The following is an 18,281-nucleotide window of genomic DNA, read 5'->3' on the forward strand; positions in this document are numbered from 1 at the left end:
GATAGGTTAGGCCAGTAATCAAAAGGTTGCCGGTTCGAATCCCTGAGCCGACTAGGTAAAGAAAATAGTTGATGTGCCCTTGAATGTGGCACTTAACCTTAATTCCTCCTTTAAGTCACTCTGGATAAGAGTTTCTGCTAAAAGACAAAAATGTAAATTCATGAAATGGATGGTTGACCCTCAGTTGCTGACATGATAAAACATGACCTGTTCTGAGTTTGGTGAGTGTACAACATGATAAAGTTATAGTTTATTGTGAGTTGCAGGTAGCATCAGGGTTGGGTTCAATTCCAGTCAATTCAGAAATTAAACCAAATTACAATTACACATTTTCCGTATTAAAAAAACATTAAAGAGAATTAGAATTGGAATTTCAGTGTACTTCCTGAATTGACTGGAATTGAAATGGAATTAACCTCAACCCTGGCCAGCACATACAGTGAACACACAGTGTACAAACAGTAGCTAAGCTACATGGCTATTGTTAAAAAGCTAATAATGGTAATAGCTAAGAAGCTGCTAATAAGCTGGTACAATTTACAGGGATGTCACAAGCATCATATAAAATGTTTGTTGTATATTAATCAAATTATGACTTGAAATCCATTGATTTCAATTGAGAGACATTAGCTGTGAGGACTTAAGCTATGAAAAAAATTATAAGAAAGAAATTCTGGATACATATAGAATGTAAAATCCAGCACAATGTCTCTTGGGGACATTTACTGATCTTACAACTAAAATGTGATGCTGTGACTCTAGGATTATTGAATCAATCAAAAACAAATTCCTCTATGAATCTGAAATGTTAATCTAGGGTGTAATACAGCTATCCTGATATCACTGCAGCTTTCATAGCTGATATTGGCCATACACCTATGCTGATCACACACTTGTGCAGGTGGGCCCAAAAATGTCACAAAATGTATCCTGAAAAGTTCTAAGTAATTTGTAAGTATTTCAACCACTGACCACATAAAACAGCACAACAGCATAAAAGTTAGGTTGGAATGTTCTGAAATGGAAACACTAGCTACCTCGTACTGAAACATAATAAAACTAAATCATATTGATTGGAAGTGTTGCTGACCTGGAGTAGTTTGTCTATAGTGCCATACCAATGCTCTCTGTCTTTGAATGGTAGGAATCCAGGTGATGAGCAGATTGACACTCAGCAGTAGAGCAGGTGCAAGTTTCTTGGCATGAAAATTGAAAATAAATAGTAATCCAAGTAAGGTTTTTTTTTTTTTTTACATATTTCCTCTTGTTTGTAGAATCCTCCTGTTAAAAACAAATCCACAGGCTTCCTGTAATTTAGTCCTTGTGGTCACTACCCCTATTTTGGACTGGGACCTGCCCCAAACCTTGGAGCAAGGGACTAATCAGGATGTGAGAAGAAGGGTAAGATTCACCCAGTCTGGTAACAAATAGATAGACTGATACTTGGTGAAAGAGAGTAGGTGAAGGGTAGGGAAGGGCTGGGGGACAGGGAAGCTTTGACTTCTCAACTGGCTTTAGCTTTTAATCCATAAGTAACAGTGTTGGAGCCCTGAGAGTGCAGTTAAGGCTTGTGGGGAGGGAAAGCAAGAAGGGATCAGAAAGGAAGGGAAAGAGGGTGAAAGTAAGGGAATGTGTTCTACCTATCCCAAGGTCACACAACAAATGTTATTTTATTACAAGAACTTAGAGCTCAAAGGTAACAAACAATGTGACTTCCACCAACGCCAGAGTAACAATGGAAGTTTTATTCAAGTTTTATTCAGGCAGGAAAGCTGTTAGATGTCCTGTGCACAGCTGTGCATCTTCTACAAAGTGTTGGTTCAGGCAGGAAAGCTGTTAGATGTCCTGTGCACAGCTGTGCATCTTCTACAAAGTGTTGGTTCAGGCAGGAAAGCTGTTAGATGTCCTGTGCACAGCTGTGCATCTTCTACAAAGTGTTGGTTCAGGCAGGAAAGCTGTTAGATGTCCTGTGCACAGCTGTGCATCTTCTACAAAGTGTTGGTTCAGGCAGGAAAGCTGTTAGATGTCCTGTGCACAGCTGTGCATCTTCTACAAAGTGTTGGTTCAGGCAGGAAAGCTGTTAGATGTCCTGTGCACAGCTGTGCATCTTCTACAAAGTGTTGGTTCAGGCAGGAAAGCTGTTAGATGTCCTGTGCACCGCTCTGCAACTTCTACAAAGTGTTGGTTCAGGCAGGAAAGCTGTTAGATGTCCTGTGCACAGCTGTGCATCTTCTACAAAGTGTTGGTTCAGGCAGGAAAGCTGTTAGATGTCCTGTGCACCGCTCTGCAACTTCTACGAAGTGTTGGTTCAGGCAGGAAAGCTGTTAGATGTCCTGTGCACCGCTCTGCAACTTCTACAAAGTGTTGGTTCAAGCAGGAAAGCTGTTAGATGTCCTGTGCACCGCTCTGCATCTTCTACAAAGTGTTGGTTCAAGCAGGAAAGCTGTTAGATGTCCTGTGCACCGCTCTGCAACTTCTACAAAGTGTTGGTTCAAGCAGGAAAGCTGTTAGATGTCCTGTGCACCGCTCTGCAACTTCTACAAAGTGTTGGTTCAAGCAGGAAAGCTGTTAGATGTCCTGTGCACCGCTCTGCATCTTCTACAAAGTGTTGGTTCAGGCAGGAAAGCTTGCATGCTTACGTGTTTTGGATTATGCGACATATGTCTTCGTCATTATGACGAACAGTGCAGACTGCTGCCATAACCCAACGTAAACCTGGACATGGCCATTAGTGGTTAGACTGATCAGGTGGTGAGAAGGTAAAGGGACACAGACATTGCATGCTAAAACAAATCTCATGGGGAGAACCTCAATTTGATTTCCTCGATTCCTTGCATCGTCTCCTCTGTCCTCTCCTTGCCTCCTTTTAAAAAAGGTCAAAAGTAATCGGGGAGAAGAGGCGAGGAGAGGAAATGTAGAAACAAATGTGCTTGTATGAAATGAGACTACTTCGCCACTAGCACATCATCAGGCAATTTACATTTACAGAGGTGAAATCCCAAAATATACGTGTAAAGAAATGTATAGTTATGCTAGACATTTTATTGATAAAAAGAAAAGTAGCGTATTTAAATTAAAAAAACAGCTATTTCAAAGGGGGTGTGTGGATTTCAAAACTCTTCCGCGGTATGATACACCTGAGCATCCTCCACTAGAGAAAAAATGATTGACACTCTCCTACATATGGCAACCACCAACCGTTTCCGGTTCACTGGAGGAGAGGAGAGGAGGACGGAGGAGTTCTTTAGCTCCGCCCAACCGCTCCATTGGATTGGCTGTGAGACATAGTGAAGGGGATTTCACTTCCTGAAATGGATAAGTATAGCTTCCTTTGTCATCACACCAAATCAATTACTTTAAGATCTTGATTGCATCCTTTTGTTACACTATCACACAGTTTGCCATTGGTTTTATTCATTGTTTATTTAATCTATTGTTCATGTGATGTCTGAGTGCCATTTACAGGTGGTTACAGAATAATGGCAGAGAGGAGACAACTGAGGATGAGAGGGGGGCTTAAGGGAAGAAAAACAGCTTATATGCAAGGTACAGGTAGAGAGCTTTAGTATTGTTTAAGTGGTATTTAGTACGAGAGGATGTTTTGTGAGAATCCTCTCATAATATGCCATTATATATAGAGGACAATGTTCAAGGAGGTGACAGTGATAAAGCCGTCAGTAAACAGACATATCTCACTGGGCACAGATGTCAGTTCAACGTCTAGTTTGGATTTACATTTGGTTGAGTTGTCATGAATTCAACTTGAAAAAAATTAAAAATCACCATGTCATTGGATTTAGGTAAAAACTTGGGTGAAAATAATATGAAATTCCCTGACGTTGATTAGTTTTCAAATCCAACTAGGGTTGAAATGACATGGATTTTTTTGTTGATTCAACCAGTATTTGCCGAGTGGGATGGTTCGACCCCATAGTGGGCTGAAAATACATTTCATTATTTTGACACAGGCCAGTCCACAGATGCAGCAATGTACATGGTAGGTACATGGCTACCTGGAAATGGCCTGCAATACAGCTGGATTTCCTGGAACACCAGAGGGGTGGGGTGAATGGCACCGTTTATTGGACTGTGATTGACTGCTTCTTAGAGGAAAAAAATCTCACACGCACACATACACACACATATCATGAGAATGCTCTCACACAGCTTTGTGATTGTATGATCACAAGTGTCACCTGTCATGTGCTAACCACATGGTCTGTATGACTGTGTGCTCTTCTGTCTAGCAATTGATTGAGTCATGTTGACCTAATAAGATTAGTCCGATGGGGTCCTGCTAAACTGGGCCACTACCTGCAAGCCTCTTAGCAGTATGTGAGACAGGCTGACAGCACTGACAGAGATCGCCTCAAAGCAAGGTTACTCTTAGGGATAGAGCCTCCCACAGATAGCAAAGCCCTGACACTGACCCTTTCGCTATAGCTACAACAGAGAGAGCACCCAGGACCGAAGGGCAAGGAGAGAACACACTCTTTTGACACATGAAGAGCCTCTGGTCAAAGTGTAATTTGGTCTTCATACAGTCTCGTAATAGCACTGTAAAGTCAGATCATCGAGGGCAATGAGAGTACCAATGCACTCTACACACATCCATCTACACTCTACACACATCCATCTACACTCTACACACATCCATCTGCATCACAAAGTGAAGTCATAGCAAATAGTGCAAAGTGATATTGGAAGGCAACGCTCTTTAAAATCAGAGAACAGAAAAAAGCTGACGAGTGGTAGTAGGCAAAGGCATGGTCAATTGACAATAGGTTTGGTTACAAAAATCCTTGGATGATCTGTCTTGGACTGCCTTCTCTTTTCGTCTTCTCTCCTTTTCTCTAAGCTTTAAGTCAAATTGAATTAATCAATTGGCTGCTATTAAGCAGACCTGCAGAAAGAAGGAACACGAAAGCAGCTTAGGTACACGGCAGACAGCCCCCATCACCCATCCCCCCTCATATTGATCGGGTGACTCCATCAAAGATCTCAATGAAGTAATAGGAGCTATTCTAGGAGCTATGCATTTGAGGGCAAATCAAATGACAAACTTTAGAATCTTTTTAAAGCTTGAATAGACTGCAAATGTGCATTTCCTGCTGCAGGAAAATTCCTGCAACAAATGGATGACCAAATTAAGATACGGCATATGTAGGTTATGAGGAATGACTCGACAACGAATAAGCAGGCTAAAACCACATGTGATTGTTTGAGTGAGTTTGCGTACTTCATTATGTAGGTTGAACATTATACAGTTAAGTAACAATGCAATTATATACTGACATGCAATGTTGAAGTAGAACTACAGGGAAATTGTTTAGCTGTTAAAGGGTCACAATGAGGGTCTAGGGACCTACATTCATGTTCAAGGCATCATCGGGACACAATTGGCATCTAAAGATTCAGTACTTCTTCGTAAGTTTAAGAGTAAATCAGAGGTCGATACTGTTTCCCAGCAAGATTAAATAGGCAGAACCAGTGTATCTGTATTAAGGTCACCATAAGGTGAGTACAGCCAGGACTTCCAGGGGCCTGTTGCATAAATCCAGATGAGTGTTTCAGGGCAGAGCAGAGTGGAGCAGGCTGCTGAAATCAAGTGGGTCAGCCAGCTGCCTGGTCTCACTCCATAAATATAGGTTTTGTGAAACAAACTTAGAGGGACTTCACAATTAGTAGACTTTGTGCAAAAATACACACATATACACACATATTACTGCAATGTAAACTTGCAAACGTGTCACGTCTCAACCACCACCTCCGGAAGTAGCGCATGACACTCGCCTGACAATTACCGCCCTCTAAGCAGGACAGTGTAAACAGAATTGTATTGTTGAGCCAACACTCTTACAGTACAAATTGCAACAGCAGAGAAATGTTTTTGAAACAGCTTAAATGTACATACATTTTCCTTATTTTTAGGACTTGTTTTATTGAGTTTTTACCTGAAATTGTAAAAACAGCCTGTAACATTCTGAAATTGTCACTGTACCTTTAAATCTCAACTGTATTTTTTATGTTTCTTTGCTTGACTGCTTGACTAGCAGGAGTTAGCTGTGTATTGTCAGCTAATGTGTACGGAGGAGAAAATAAACCCTTTAATTATCTGCACATGCTTGTGAATTGTGGCATTATTCAAGAGTGTAATATGGTTTGGTTGCATTATTCAACTGTGTAATAGCTATGTTTTAGAAGAAAAGTTGCTTGGAGTGTTAAATAGTTTTTGCTTACTGGCTAGAGGCTACTGTGATATTTACACTGCGGTCAAGTGAGCCGACACTCGCAAAAAGCAGTCAAGCCATCAGCACTTCGTCTGTTTCAACAAATTGATTGGTCGAAAATGTGAAACGTCTATTTTTCCTTATATAGACAATACCCTATGTGTTTTAATAAAATAAACTATTGAGCTTGTCTGACACTTTAAGCTCACTGTTTGATGAAATTACACACAAATTACTCAAGAGGGAGCCAGAGATCAAGATAACCATAAGAGGGAGAACTTAAGCTGTCCTGACCATTCTCCTCCTGCTCCTACTGGCTTTTGTAGATTCTGCCATTACTCTCCTGAAGTTGCCGGTAATAGGCTACACAAGGAGTGGGTAAACTTTCTCATGTTGAATGCCATCCATCTTACCATTTCTACCGATATGTGTGCGAGTTATGGTTTTCATATGCACATTTTCATGGAACAGATTAATTTAATGTATAATAATGTATTCGTATCTCAAATTGTGATTAATCAAAATTCTGTCCAAATCTAAATGAAAATGATACAAACGTAAAAAGTTACTTCTACTGCCATTGCCAATAACAGTTTGTAAAAAAATAGCCTATAAAACCAATAAATAAAAACATTTCAGCCTGCAGGTAGAAAATATCCTGATAAAAATAAATATCACATTGTCTATGCATGGCCTGTCTACGACGAACTTAAAACATATCAACTATTAACTTGGGTCCAGCCTAAAGCTGCTTGCAACATTGGGACCCGGGACAGACAAAGCTGTAGGCTATTTGTTCAAGGGGTAAGAAGTAATCAGGTAGGCCTATTTTATGATGCTTCCACTGGATCAGAGCATGACAATTTTCCCTTTCATACTGAGTGGTTATCGAAAGGGAAAGAGCTGGAAAGATTTTTCAAATACATTGAGGAATTATTGTCATTCTCAATGGATGTAAAAACAGACTTTGTTTGCTTGCTGTTTGAGGTGAAGAAAACATTACTCTAACAAGCTCCAGAGCTCATTAGTGGTTGTGCATTAAGCCAATCAGAAATACCATCAGATCCCCAAATGGGAACATTTATATGCCTACATTTGCACGCAGACCAGGCAGCCTATAGGCCTACTTCTATGCATAATCATGTGCGCATCCTTACTCCACATTGACAGGAGGCTCCAAACAAAAGACAATGACTAAATTGACAAAACTCGTAAATGGAATAAAACCAAAGCGTGTTTATCAAAAGTGTAGCATAGATTGTGCGTTCTGCAAACAACATGTCCAGTCCGACAATGAGAATGGTAAAATCTAGAATAATAGTATTATGAATGCATTAACAGACATTACCATAACCAAACAAACATTGTAGATTAGAAATGATAGGAATACTGGTGATTTAGGCGTATGTAATGGGGAATTGATAGACACTAACAATCAAACGCAAACAATTCACACGTTGAAGTTATGAAACAATGAACGTGCACAAATTAGCGGGAGAGGGCGCATTCTGGAGAGAGAAGTGCATTGTGCAGCCACACTCCCTTTCTTCCTGGACTGTGCCATCCCCGCGGCCTCCGCAATGAATTAGTCTCGTCCTCCGCAATCGATTAGTTCCCTGAGATGGGCGCGAATAAAACAGGTCTCTGTGTGGAGATTAAGAGATAATCAAAAGTACCATGCATCCTTCATTCATATGCACTTCATCAAGTAGCCCTGTGGCTGCGTTGATCACTATGCACTCGTGTGACATTTAAGCCCTGAATGATGCCTGACAGACAGCCCTGTCTTCCAGGCTTGGTGCTGAACCAAAGGCCACAACCAATCGCATGCAAAGAATAAAGCAGCTAACTTGGCTAGTCTTGTGAGCTAGCAAGCAAGCTTGCTTGTTATCTATGCTGGTTGTTAGCGTGCATAACTGATATGTATATAACACTTCATGTTTTGTGGATAATATTTTGATTTACAGTGGGTGAGTGCTATTCCTGACAGGCTAATAAATCAGGATTCTGCCCGAGTCCAAAAATCCTATTAAAAATCCTATCCTATTAGAATCCAAAAGAAAATCCTAGCAGATTTTGGAACCTATCCTATATGATTATAGGAGTCAAATGGGACTGAGACATAACTTATAACTTAAATACTGGAGGCTGATTTATAAGCCTCTGAGGCTACTATTGAATCTGATCATCCTGCCAGGAATAGAGCGCACCCAATCTTGATGATATACATAATGCACTGCCTGCTAATCTGCCTGCAAGGAGCTTTACCTATGAAACAGCCTACAAGACTGATTGAATGTGATCAAGTTCTGGGGCTAAAATTGAATCTGATCAGTCTGTCAGGAATGGAGCTCACCCACTCTGTAAATGTAAATATTATCCATAAAACATGAAGTGTCCCTTACAATTATACAAATATCAGTTATGCAAGCTAACAACCAGCATAGATAAAAAGCTATGGGATTTCTTTTGACATGGGGTCATCAAAGGTCACAGTAATATAACAACTTTTCTTAAATTATTATTAAAAAGATAAAGAATGTGGGGATAGGACTAGTTAAAGTTTGTTATTCAACTGTCACGCCCTGACCGTAGAGATATTTTTATTCTCTATGTTTGGTTGGTCAGGGTGTGACTTGGGTGGGAAACTCTATGTTCTTTGTTTCTATGTTTTGGCCGGGTATGCTTCTCAATCAGGGACAGCTGTCTATTGTTGTCTCTGATTGGGAATCATACTTAGGCAGCCTGTTTTGCCACCTTAGTTTTGTGGGATGTTGTTTTTATACAGCTCTGTGTAGCCTACCGAACGTTACGTTCGGTTTCCTTTTGTTGGATTTTAGGTGTTCATTTTTAATAAAGATAAAATGTACGCCTACCACGCTGTACCTTGGTCCGATCATTTCGACGAGCGTAACATCAAAGCTTTAAAAAAACATCTCTTTCATGATATACAAATAAAAACAAAGGAAAACCTATCAAGCTCACTTAGATCTGGCTGTGAAGATGGCTGTCTGTGTCTGTCTGTATACTGTGTTTGTACAGTTGAAGTCGGAAGTTTACATACACTTAGGTTGGAGTCATTAAAACTTGTTTTTCAACCACTCCACAAATGTCTTGTTAACAAACTATAGTTTTGACAAGTCGGTTAGGACATCTACTTTGCATGACACAAGTAATTTTTCCAACAATTGTTTACAGACAAATTATTTCACATACAATGCCTTGCGAAAGTATTCGGCCCCCTTGAACTTTGCGACCTTTTGCCACATTTCAGGCTTCAAACATAAAGATATAAAACTGTATTTTTTTGTGAAGAATCAACAACAAGTGGGACACAATCATGAAGTGGAACAACATTTATTGGATATTTCAAACCTTTTTAACAAATCAAAAACTGAAAAATTGGGCATGCAAAATTATGCTTTGCTGCAGGAGGGACTGGTGCACTTCACAAACTAAATGGCATCAGGAGTCAGGAAAATTATGTAGATATATAGAAGCAACATCTCAAGACATCAGTCACGAAGTTAAAGCTTGGTCGCAAATGGGTCTTACAAATGGACAATGACCCCAAGCATACTTCCAAAGTTGTGGCAAAATGGCCTTAAGGACAACAAAGTCAAGGCATTGGAGTGGCCATCACAAAGCCCTGACCTCAATCCTATAGAAAATTTGTGGGCAGAACTGAAAAAGAGTGTGCGAGCAAGGAGGCCGACATACCTGACTCAGTTACACCAGCTCTGTCAGGAGGAATGGGCCAAAATTCACCCAACTTATTGTGGGAAGCTTGTGGAAGGCTACCTGAAACGATTTACCCAAGTTAAACAATTTAAAGGCAATGCTCCCAAATAGTAATTGGGTGCATGTAAACTTCTGACCCACTGGGAATGTGATGAAAGAAATGAAAGTTGAAATAAATCATCCTCTCTACTATTATTCTGACATTTCACATTCTTGAAATAAAGTGGTGATCCTAACTGACCTAAGACAGGGAAAACCTGAGTTTTAATGTATTTGGCTAAGGTGTATGTAAACTTCCGACTTCAACTGTATGTCATGACTAAACACATCTTGCTTTCACAATTTCATATTTGCTAAATAGCATCCGCTTTAGGATTCTGCAGCCTCACTCTACCCGTGATAAAGTTGTTTTTGATAAGGTGCGAAAATGAATGAAGCGATTTGGTATAATTTTTATGAATTAGTTGTAACTATCATCTCTATCTGTGCATGAGAGTACATCCAACTGAGTTCCCTACCAGAAAACACGTGATATCGTAAAGTGGTGTGTATTCGGGGACCCAAATTCAGGAGACTGAAGCGCAGATGACTTGACTGCTTTTTGCGGTGTCTACTCACTTTACCGCAATGATATTTACAGCGTTTATTGCGGGACTTTAACTGAGGGAAATCACCTCACTATTCAGCCTATTGTGCGATTTGGACATTCCTATTGCAATGTACAGCCTTAGCTATGAATCTTGGGTCAATGAAATGGGGTATCAGGCTGTACATTGCAATATGAATGTCTAATACACATAGGTTGATTTATGAGCTTAATGTTGCTAATTTCAGTGGTTTCAGAGTCGCGCAGTAAGAGCTATGATGCTAATATTTGTGAAAATTCTTCACAGTTGTGCTCTGTGAGTGTCACTGAGAACTCCATTTCATGGACCAAAGATCCATAAATTAGGCTGAACATTGTGCACAATAGACTGAATTGTTAGGTGAAAGTTAAAGTCGCACAATAAGAGCACAATAATATTTGTGAAAACACTTTACAATTGTAATCTGGCACTGAGTAGGCTGATACCCTATTTCGTGGACCCAAGATCCATAGGTAAGGCTGTACATTGCAATATAAGTATGTACCTATAAGGGCACAAGGCGAGACCCAGATGCAGACTCGGGAGGCAGATGGTTTGAGTCTTTGATATTTATTACATCCAAGAGGGGTAGCCGTAATAAGCGTGCAGATGAAATGTAGATGCCTTTAAATCCATAATAAACTAATAATCCTGTGCTAAAAATCGTGGTGACGTCCTGTTAGTTCTGATGTGAAGGCTATTTAAAGTGCCACCACCAGGTGTCAGTTATGTATGATTGAGTTATAACATGGCTGTATATAGACAGTCAGGCCAAAAATATGACCATTCTCAGAACACTAGTCAGGTGTAATAAGACTGGAATGGAGGTTCCACCATCTGTGTATAGGAGTAGTGTTCATAAATGGCCACCTGATTATAGACTGTCTGTGATATGATTCCTGAACCCATCATCTGCCACAAAAACATGTTAATCTCCTCCCCCCTGATATTCAGAAACTCATGATTGGTCTCAGAACACAAATGATAACTTCGGGATTTATTAATATTTTACTTGAGTAGCATGCAGACAACTGAGGAAAAATGGACAATAATGAAGCCTAGCAATTTACTGTCTTTGTACAATATAATTTGTGTAATATTTCCATGAGTAATTACAATCAATATGATTTCCTTTTGCAAGTGATAATGAATGAGGCATTAATTAATGTTCCAAAGACCATGTGCCATAGCCTCTACATTCCCAACTCTCTGAGAGACTGACTGTTACCCCTGTTACCCCTTATAACATTTATTGGAATGACTGGAATTCTGATAGACTTTGGTTTTAATTTAAAGATAGAATTTAATCATATTATTATATGTAGTAGAAAGTGATGGGTTAGAAGAAGCCACATAACCAACCCATAAAGTACATTTTAACATCCATATATGGCCAGCTATGTAAACTTTAACATTGATTTATCCTGCAAAAGATGTATTTAAATGTGTAACATACATTTTTGTCTTCTTCTAATGCTTGCTTAAGAGGAAAGTAATCTAAAAGTAATGGAATGTAATAAGATTACTTTACTGAGTTTGGGGTCATCCCAAAATTACGTTACTGATTACAATTTTGGACAGGTAACGTAACGGATTACATTTAGAAAGTAACCTACTCAACCCTGACTGCATTCATAAAGAAAACAATGTGCTTTTTACTCCATACATTTTCCCTGACAACTCAAATTAGCCTACTCCTTACATTTTGAATGCAGGACAGGAAAATTGTCAAATTCATGCATTTATCAAAATAACATCCCCGGTCATCCCTACTGGCTCTGATCTGGCGGACTCACTAAACACAAATGATTCACTCATCAATTATGTCTGATTGTTGGAGTGTGCCCCTGGCTATCTATAAAGTTTAAAAAAAATAAGAAAATCGTGCCTTTTGGTTTACCTAAAATAAGACATTTGAAATTATTTCTACTTTTACTTTCGATACTTAAGTATATTTTTGCAGTTACACTGATTTTCACAGGAAGCTATAAACTGTAGTATTTGTATAGCCAGAGCTCTATATATAATGACAATATGACCATGTCTCCGCCCTAACAATGGGAGTCATTGTCCCAAATGCTGGAAGGCAGGCGACAAACTCAGGTCCAAAATAAGCACAATGAAATTAATTGGGCATTTTTGGGCCAGAGTAAAACCTCTCGCTTCGCATTTTCCTCTTTGGTATTGCTCTTGTGGAGGACGATGATTACGGTGCGGAAAAGCGTCATACTGCTTTTGACTATTGATTTGCTGAGATGATGCACCAGGAAATATTCCTGACCAATGCGCCGATTAGATCAAGATTCTTGGGCGGAGCGTTGCACGTTGTATGTCTAAGTAAGCATGTTCATTTCTACTATAAAACCAGCCAAAGTTCATATTTTTGAAGAACTGTCTGCTGAAGTGTGAGTGAAATTTGCCCAGACATGGATACTGTATCAGACTCGATGCTTGCGAGGGGATTGGTGTTCATAGGTTGCTTCACAGTGCTGTATTACATGCTGAAATGGTCCTGGTGTATGTGCTGTCAAAAGTTTGGCAAACTGATTTAAAGGCATATGGACAATGGGCAGGTAAGGCAGGCTACATGTTATGTAAAGGAAGCTATTTTTACAGTAGACTGATATTTGTTTATTTATGAAAATAAATGCATTCTCTTTTTAGTCATAGTGATGGCTATTTTACATGATTCTTTAGACATTCTCTACAAGATAAAAACAAATTACTACAGTAGACTGAGGGTGGGTTAAACCAACATTAAACTGGGTTAAATCAAGGTTTATCTATTAAATTACATCATTCCTATAATCTACGTTTAGTTTTCACTTTAAACCTAGATGAATTGTAAACCTGTTGCTAAATGAATTGTAAAAATTATATACATTTAGATTGGAGATTAATTCTAAACTCATTTGGAAACATAACTTTCCTGTTGGTTATTGCAGCACATCTTTTTACATTTTTGGCATCAGTTGGAGAAAAGTTGTTGCCAGTGCTTGATAATGGCCACTATAAAACAATTTTACAAGTATCTGATGACAAACGATAGTATGCTTCCACCGAGCAGACCAGGATAGCAGCATTCCTGCCAGCATTGTGAAAGAAAGGAATGTTCCTCCATCCTGCAGTCATACCCAGTGTCCGAACTGACCTCTCTCAGAGACCTCTCACTGCAGAGGATGAGGAGACACAACAATAGTAGTAATATGTAATTATGGAAGTCTGCGGACTAACTAATTCTGACCATGATCTCCTTTCTACAGTTGTCACAGGGGCTACCGCAGGGATTGGCAAAGCTTACGCAAATGAGGTGAGTCTTTACTGATTCTCGCCTGTGTACAGACGAGATTGAAGCATGCATAAGCATGTAATTCAAGTGCTTTGTAAAATGAGTGTTTTCTCACGTAACAGTTGCCTTTCTTCCTGGACACTACAGTTGGCCAGAAGAGGTCTGGACATTGTACTGGTCAGCCGGTCAAAAGATAAACTCCACATTGTCGCCAAGGAGATTGGTGAGTGAAGGGCTGAGATTGAAAAACAGAATTAAATGAAGAGTTGAGGTACAAAAGATCAATATGCAAATGTAATTGTCCCTTTATATGAAATTGTATGTCAATATGTTTGTTCCAGAGAGCCAACATGGACTCCAGACCCAGATCATCCAGACAGACTTCACAGAGGGCCATGACATCTACCCTGCTATAGCTGAGGCACTACGGGACCTGGACATAGGCATCCTGGGTAGGGAACCTATGGCAATGATATATAGGAGGAAGAGAACAAGGAGTCAAAAAGGGGACGACAATCAGGAAATGAGAAAGGAACTAAAGCTAGTCAACAATTAAATGTAGAATGTGCTCTTATTACCGTCAACATACAGTGCCTTCAGAAAGTATTTATACCCCCACATTTTGTAGTGTTACAGCCTGAATTCAAAATTGATTTGAAAAAACACAATACACCATTATGACAAAGTGAAAACATGTTTTTAAAAATGTTTGCAAATGTATTGAAAATAAAATACAGAAATATCTCATTTACATAAGTATTCACACCCCTGAGTCAATACATATTAGAATCACCATTGGCAGCGATTATAACATTTCGTTTTTCTGGGTAAAATCTCTTAAGAGCTTTGCTCACCTGGAATGTAAAATATTTGCACATTTTTAAAATTCTTCAAGTTCTGTCACGTTGATTGTTGATTATTGCTGGACAGCCATTTTCAAGTCTTGCCATAGATTCTCAAGCCGATTTTAAGTCAAAACCGTAACTAGGCCACTCATGAGTATTCAATGGTGGAACAAACCCCCTCACGACGCCAGGACAGCGGAGTCAATCACCACCTTCCGGAGACACCTGAAACCCCACCTCTTTAAGGAATACCTAGGATAGGATAAGTAATCCTTCTCACCCCCTTTAAGATTTAGATGCACTATTGTAAAGTGACTGTTCCACTGGATGTCATAAGGTGAATGCACCAATTTGTAAGTCGCTCTGGATAAGAGCGTCTGCTAAATGACTTAAATGTAATGTAAATGTAATGTCGTTTAGGTAAGCAACTCAAGTGTGTTTGAGGTTGTTGTCCTGCTGAAAGGTGAATTTGTCTCCCAGTGTCTGTTGGAAAGCAGAATGAACCAGGTTTTCCTCTAGGATTTTGCCTGTGCTTAGCTCTATTCTGTTTATTTGTTTCCCATAAAATAACTCCCTATTCTTTGCCAATGATAAGCATACCCATAACATGATGCAGCCACCATGATGCTTGAAAATGTGAATAGTGGTACTGAGTGATGTGTTGTTGGATTTACCCCAAACAACACTTTGTATTAAGGACAAAAAGTTCATTTCTTTGCAACATGTTTTGCAGTTTTACTTTAGTGCCTTATTGCAAACAGGATGCATGCTTTGTAATATTTTTATTCTGTACAGGCTTCCTTCTTTTCACTCTCATTTAAGTTAGTATTGTGGAAAAAGTACAATGTTGTTGATCCATCCTCAGTTTTCTCCTATCACAGCTCCTTAAACTCTGTAACTTGTTTTAAAGTCACCATTGGCCTCATAGTGAAATCTCTGAGCTGTTTCCTTTGTCTCCAGCAATGGAGTTAGGAAGGACGCCTGTATTTTTGTAGTGAATGGGTGTATTGATACACCATCCAAAGTGTAATTAATAACTTCACCATCCTCTAAGGGATATTCAATGTCTGCTTTTTAAAAATGTTCACCCATCTACCAATAGGTGCCCTTCTTTGTGAGTCATTATGAAAAGCTCCCCGGTCTTTGTGGTTGAATCTGTTGTTCTAAATTCACTGCTCAACTGAGGGAATTTACAGATAATTGTATTTGTGGGGTATAGGGATGAGGTAGTCATTCAAAATCATGTTAAACACTATTATTTCACACAGAGCCCGTGCAACCTATTATGACTTGTTAAGCACATTCTTACTCCTGAACTTATTTAGGCTTGTCATTACAAAGGGGTTGAATACTTATTGACTTGAGACATTTCAGATTTTAATTTTTAATGAATTTGTAAACATTTCTAAAAACATAATTCCACTTTGACGTTATGGGGTGTTGTGTGTAGGCCAGTGACAACACATCTCAATTTAATCCATTTTAAATTCAGGCTGTAACACAACAAAAAAATGAAAAATCAAGGGGTGTGAATACTTTCTCAAGGCACTGTAGCTTTTCTCTCTTTCAATGGATGTTAGTAGTGAAATGTAATAATCAGTTACATAGAAATATATTCTGACACTCCTCATTTACAGTTAACAATGTAGGCATGAACTATTCTGACAAGTTGGTACATTTCCTGAACATTCCCAACCCTGAGCAGGTAAGATTCACCCCCCCCAAACTCACATTAATGGTCTATGTATACAGTTGAAGTCGGAAGTTTACATACACTTGGGTTGGAGTCATTAAAACTTGTTTTTCAACCACTCCACAAATGTCCTGTTTAACAAACTATAGTTTTGGTAAGTCTGTTAGGACATCTACTTTGTGCTTGATAAGTACATTTTCCAACAATTGTTTACAGACAGATTATTTCACTTATAATTCACTGTATCACAATTCCAGTGGGTCAGAAGTTTACATACACTAAGTTGACTGTGCCTTTAAACAGCTTGGAAAATTCCTGAAAACAATGTCACGGCTTTAGAAGCTTCTGATAGGCTAATTAGCATCATTTGAGTCAATTGGAGGTGTACCTGTGGATGTATTTCCTTCAAACTCAGTGCCTCTTTGCTTGACATCATGGGAAAATCAAAATAAATCAGCCAAGACATCATAAAAAATTGTAGACCCCCACAAGTCTGGTTCATCCTTTGGAGCAATTTCCAAACGCCTGAAGATACCACGTTCATCTGTACAAACAATAGTACGCGGGTATAAACACCATGGGACCACGCAGCTGTCATACCGCTCAGGAAGAAGATGCGTTCTGTCTCCTAGAGATTAACGTATTTGGTGCGAACAGTGCAAATCAATTCAAGGTCAACAGCAAAGGACCTTGTGAAGATGCTGGAGGAAACAGGTACAAAAGTATCTATATCCATAGTCCTGTATCGACATAACCTGAAAGGCCACTCAGCAAGGAAGAAGCCACTGCTCCAAAACCGCCATAAAAAAGCCAGACTACAGTTTGCAACTGCACATGGGGACAAAGATCATACTTTTTGGAGAAAGGTCCTCTGGTCTGATGAAACAAAAATAGAACTGTTTGGCCATAATGACCATTGTTATGTTTGGAGGAAAAAGGAGAGATGCTTGCAAGGCGAAGAACACCATCCCAATCATGAAGCATGGTGGTGGCAGCATCATGTTGTGGGGGTGCTTTGCTGCAGGAGGGACTGGTGCACTTCACAAAATAGATGGCATCAGGAGGCAGGAAAATTATGTGAATGTATTGAAGCAACATCTCAAGACATCAGTCAGGAAGTTAAAGCTTGGTCGCAAAAGGCTCTTCCAAATGGACAATGACCCCAAGCATACTTCCAAAGTTGTGGCAAAATGGCTTAAGGACAACAAAGTCAAGGTATTGGAATGGCCATCACAAAGCCCTGACCTCATCCTATAGAAAAATTTTGGGCAGACCAGAAAGTGTGTGTGAGCAAGGAGGCCTACAAACCTGACTCGGTTACTCTTTGCCATCTCACAGAACATTGCTCCGTCCATTTTCTTTCCTGATTGGCTACGCCTTTCATCCTACTGTGTGAAGCAGACATTTGCACAGAGCATGGAGAAGAAAATTGATGAAATGACAGAACTTTCAGCAAGCAAAGAGGACTAAGGAGTGCAAAGGAGGTTGCTACTGAAACGTTGGTGGTGCTTTAAAGAGGTCATATTGGAAATTGATATGAGAAGTTTTACTTCATATGTAGAGAACTAATTGATCAATGTTACTGTTTTTCCCATTGACTGCCATTGAAATGTATTGTTTATAGGAAAGAGATTGTGTAATGTTGATGTAAACAAGCTGACCCCAAATCCATCATGAACTATATAGCCTGAGTGCAGCAGAGTATGCTCTGTGGGAGACTCTCAAACAGGCTTCTACAGTACATATATTAGCTATATACTTATTAGGGATATAGACTACAACATAACTGAATGCTTGAACATATGCATGTTCTGGTTGATTTGGACTTTTAACAGAGTACAATTTTTGGTATCAACC

General features: G+C 39.4%; 1 protein-coding gene across 1 annotated transcript; it reads left to right on the forward strand.

The window, feature by feature from the left end:
• The first annotated feature begins 12,993 nt into the window (after positions 1–12,993).
• Positions 12,994–18,199, forward strand: LOC118390748 (inactive hydroxysteroid dehydrogenase-like protein 1). The gene is made up of 4 exons (XM_052457052.1): positions 12,994–13,170; positions 13,861–13,907; positions 14,034–14,109; positions 14,228–18,199. Exons 1-4 carry the CDS (start codon positions 13,104–13,106, stop codon positions 14,440–14,442), a joined length of 405 nt encoding a protein of 134 aa, XP_052313012.1. The 5' UTR covers positions 12,994–13,103; the 3' UTR covers positions 14,443–18,199.
• Positions 18,200–18,281: the final 82 nt, after the last annotated feature.

This window comes from Oncorhynchus keta, chromosome 11, assembly GCF_023373465.1.
Source record: "Oncorhynchus keta strain PuntledgeMale-10-30-2019 chromosome 11, Oket_V2, whole genome shotgun sequence".
NCBI classification, from domain to species: domain Eukaryota; kingdom Metazoa; phylum Chordata; class Actinopteri; order Salmoniformes; family Salmonidae; genus Oncorhynchus; species Oncorhynchus keta.

Excerpts from the sequence above, each read along its gene's own strand:
- LOC118390748 (XM_052457052.1), top strand. The coding sequence starts at position 13,104 with ATGGTCCTGGTGTATGTGCTGTCAAAAGTTTGGCAAACTGATTTAAAG. Across the intron at positions 13,908-14,033 it reads GCAAAGCTTACGCAAATGAG|TTGGCCAGAAGAGGTCTGGA; the intron begins GTGAGTCTTTAC and ends TGGACACTACAG. Across the intron at positions 14,110-14,227 it reads CATTGTCGCCAAGGAGATTG|AGAGCCAACATGGACTCCAG; the intron begins GTGAGTGAAGGG and ends TGTTTGTTCCAG.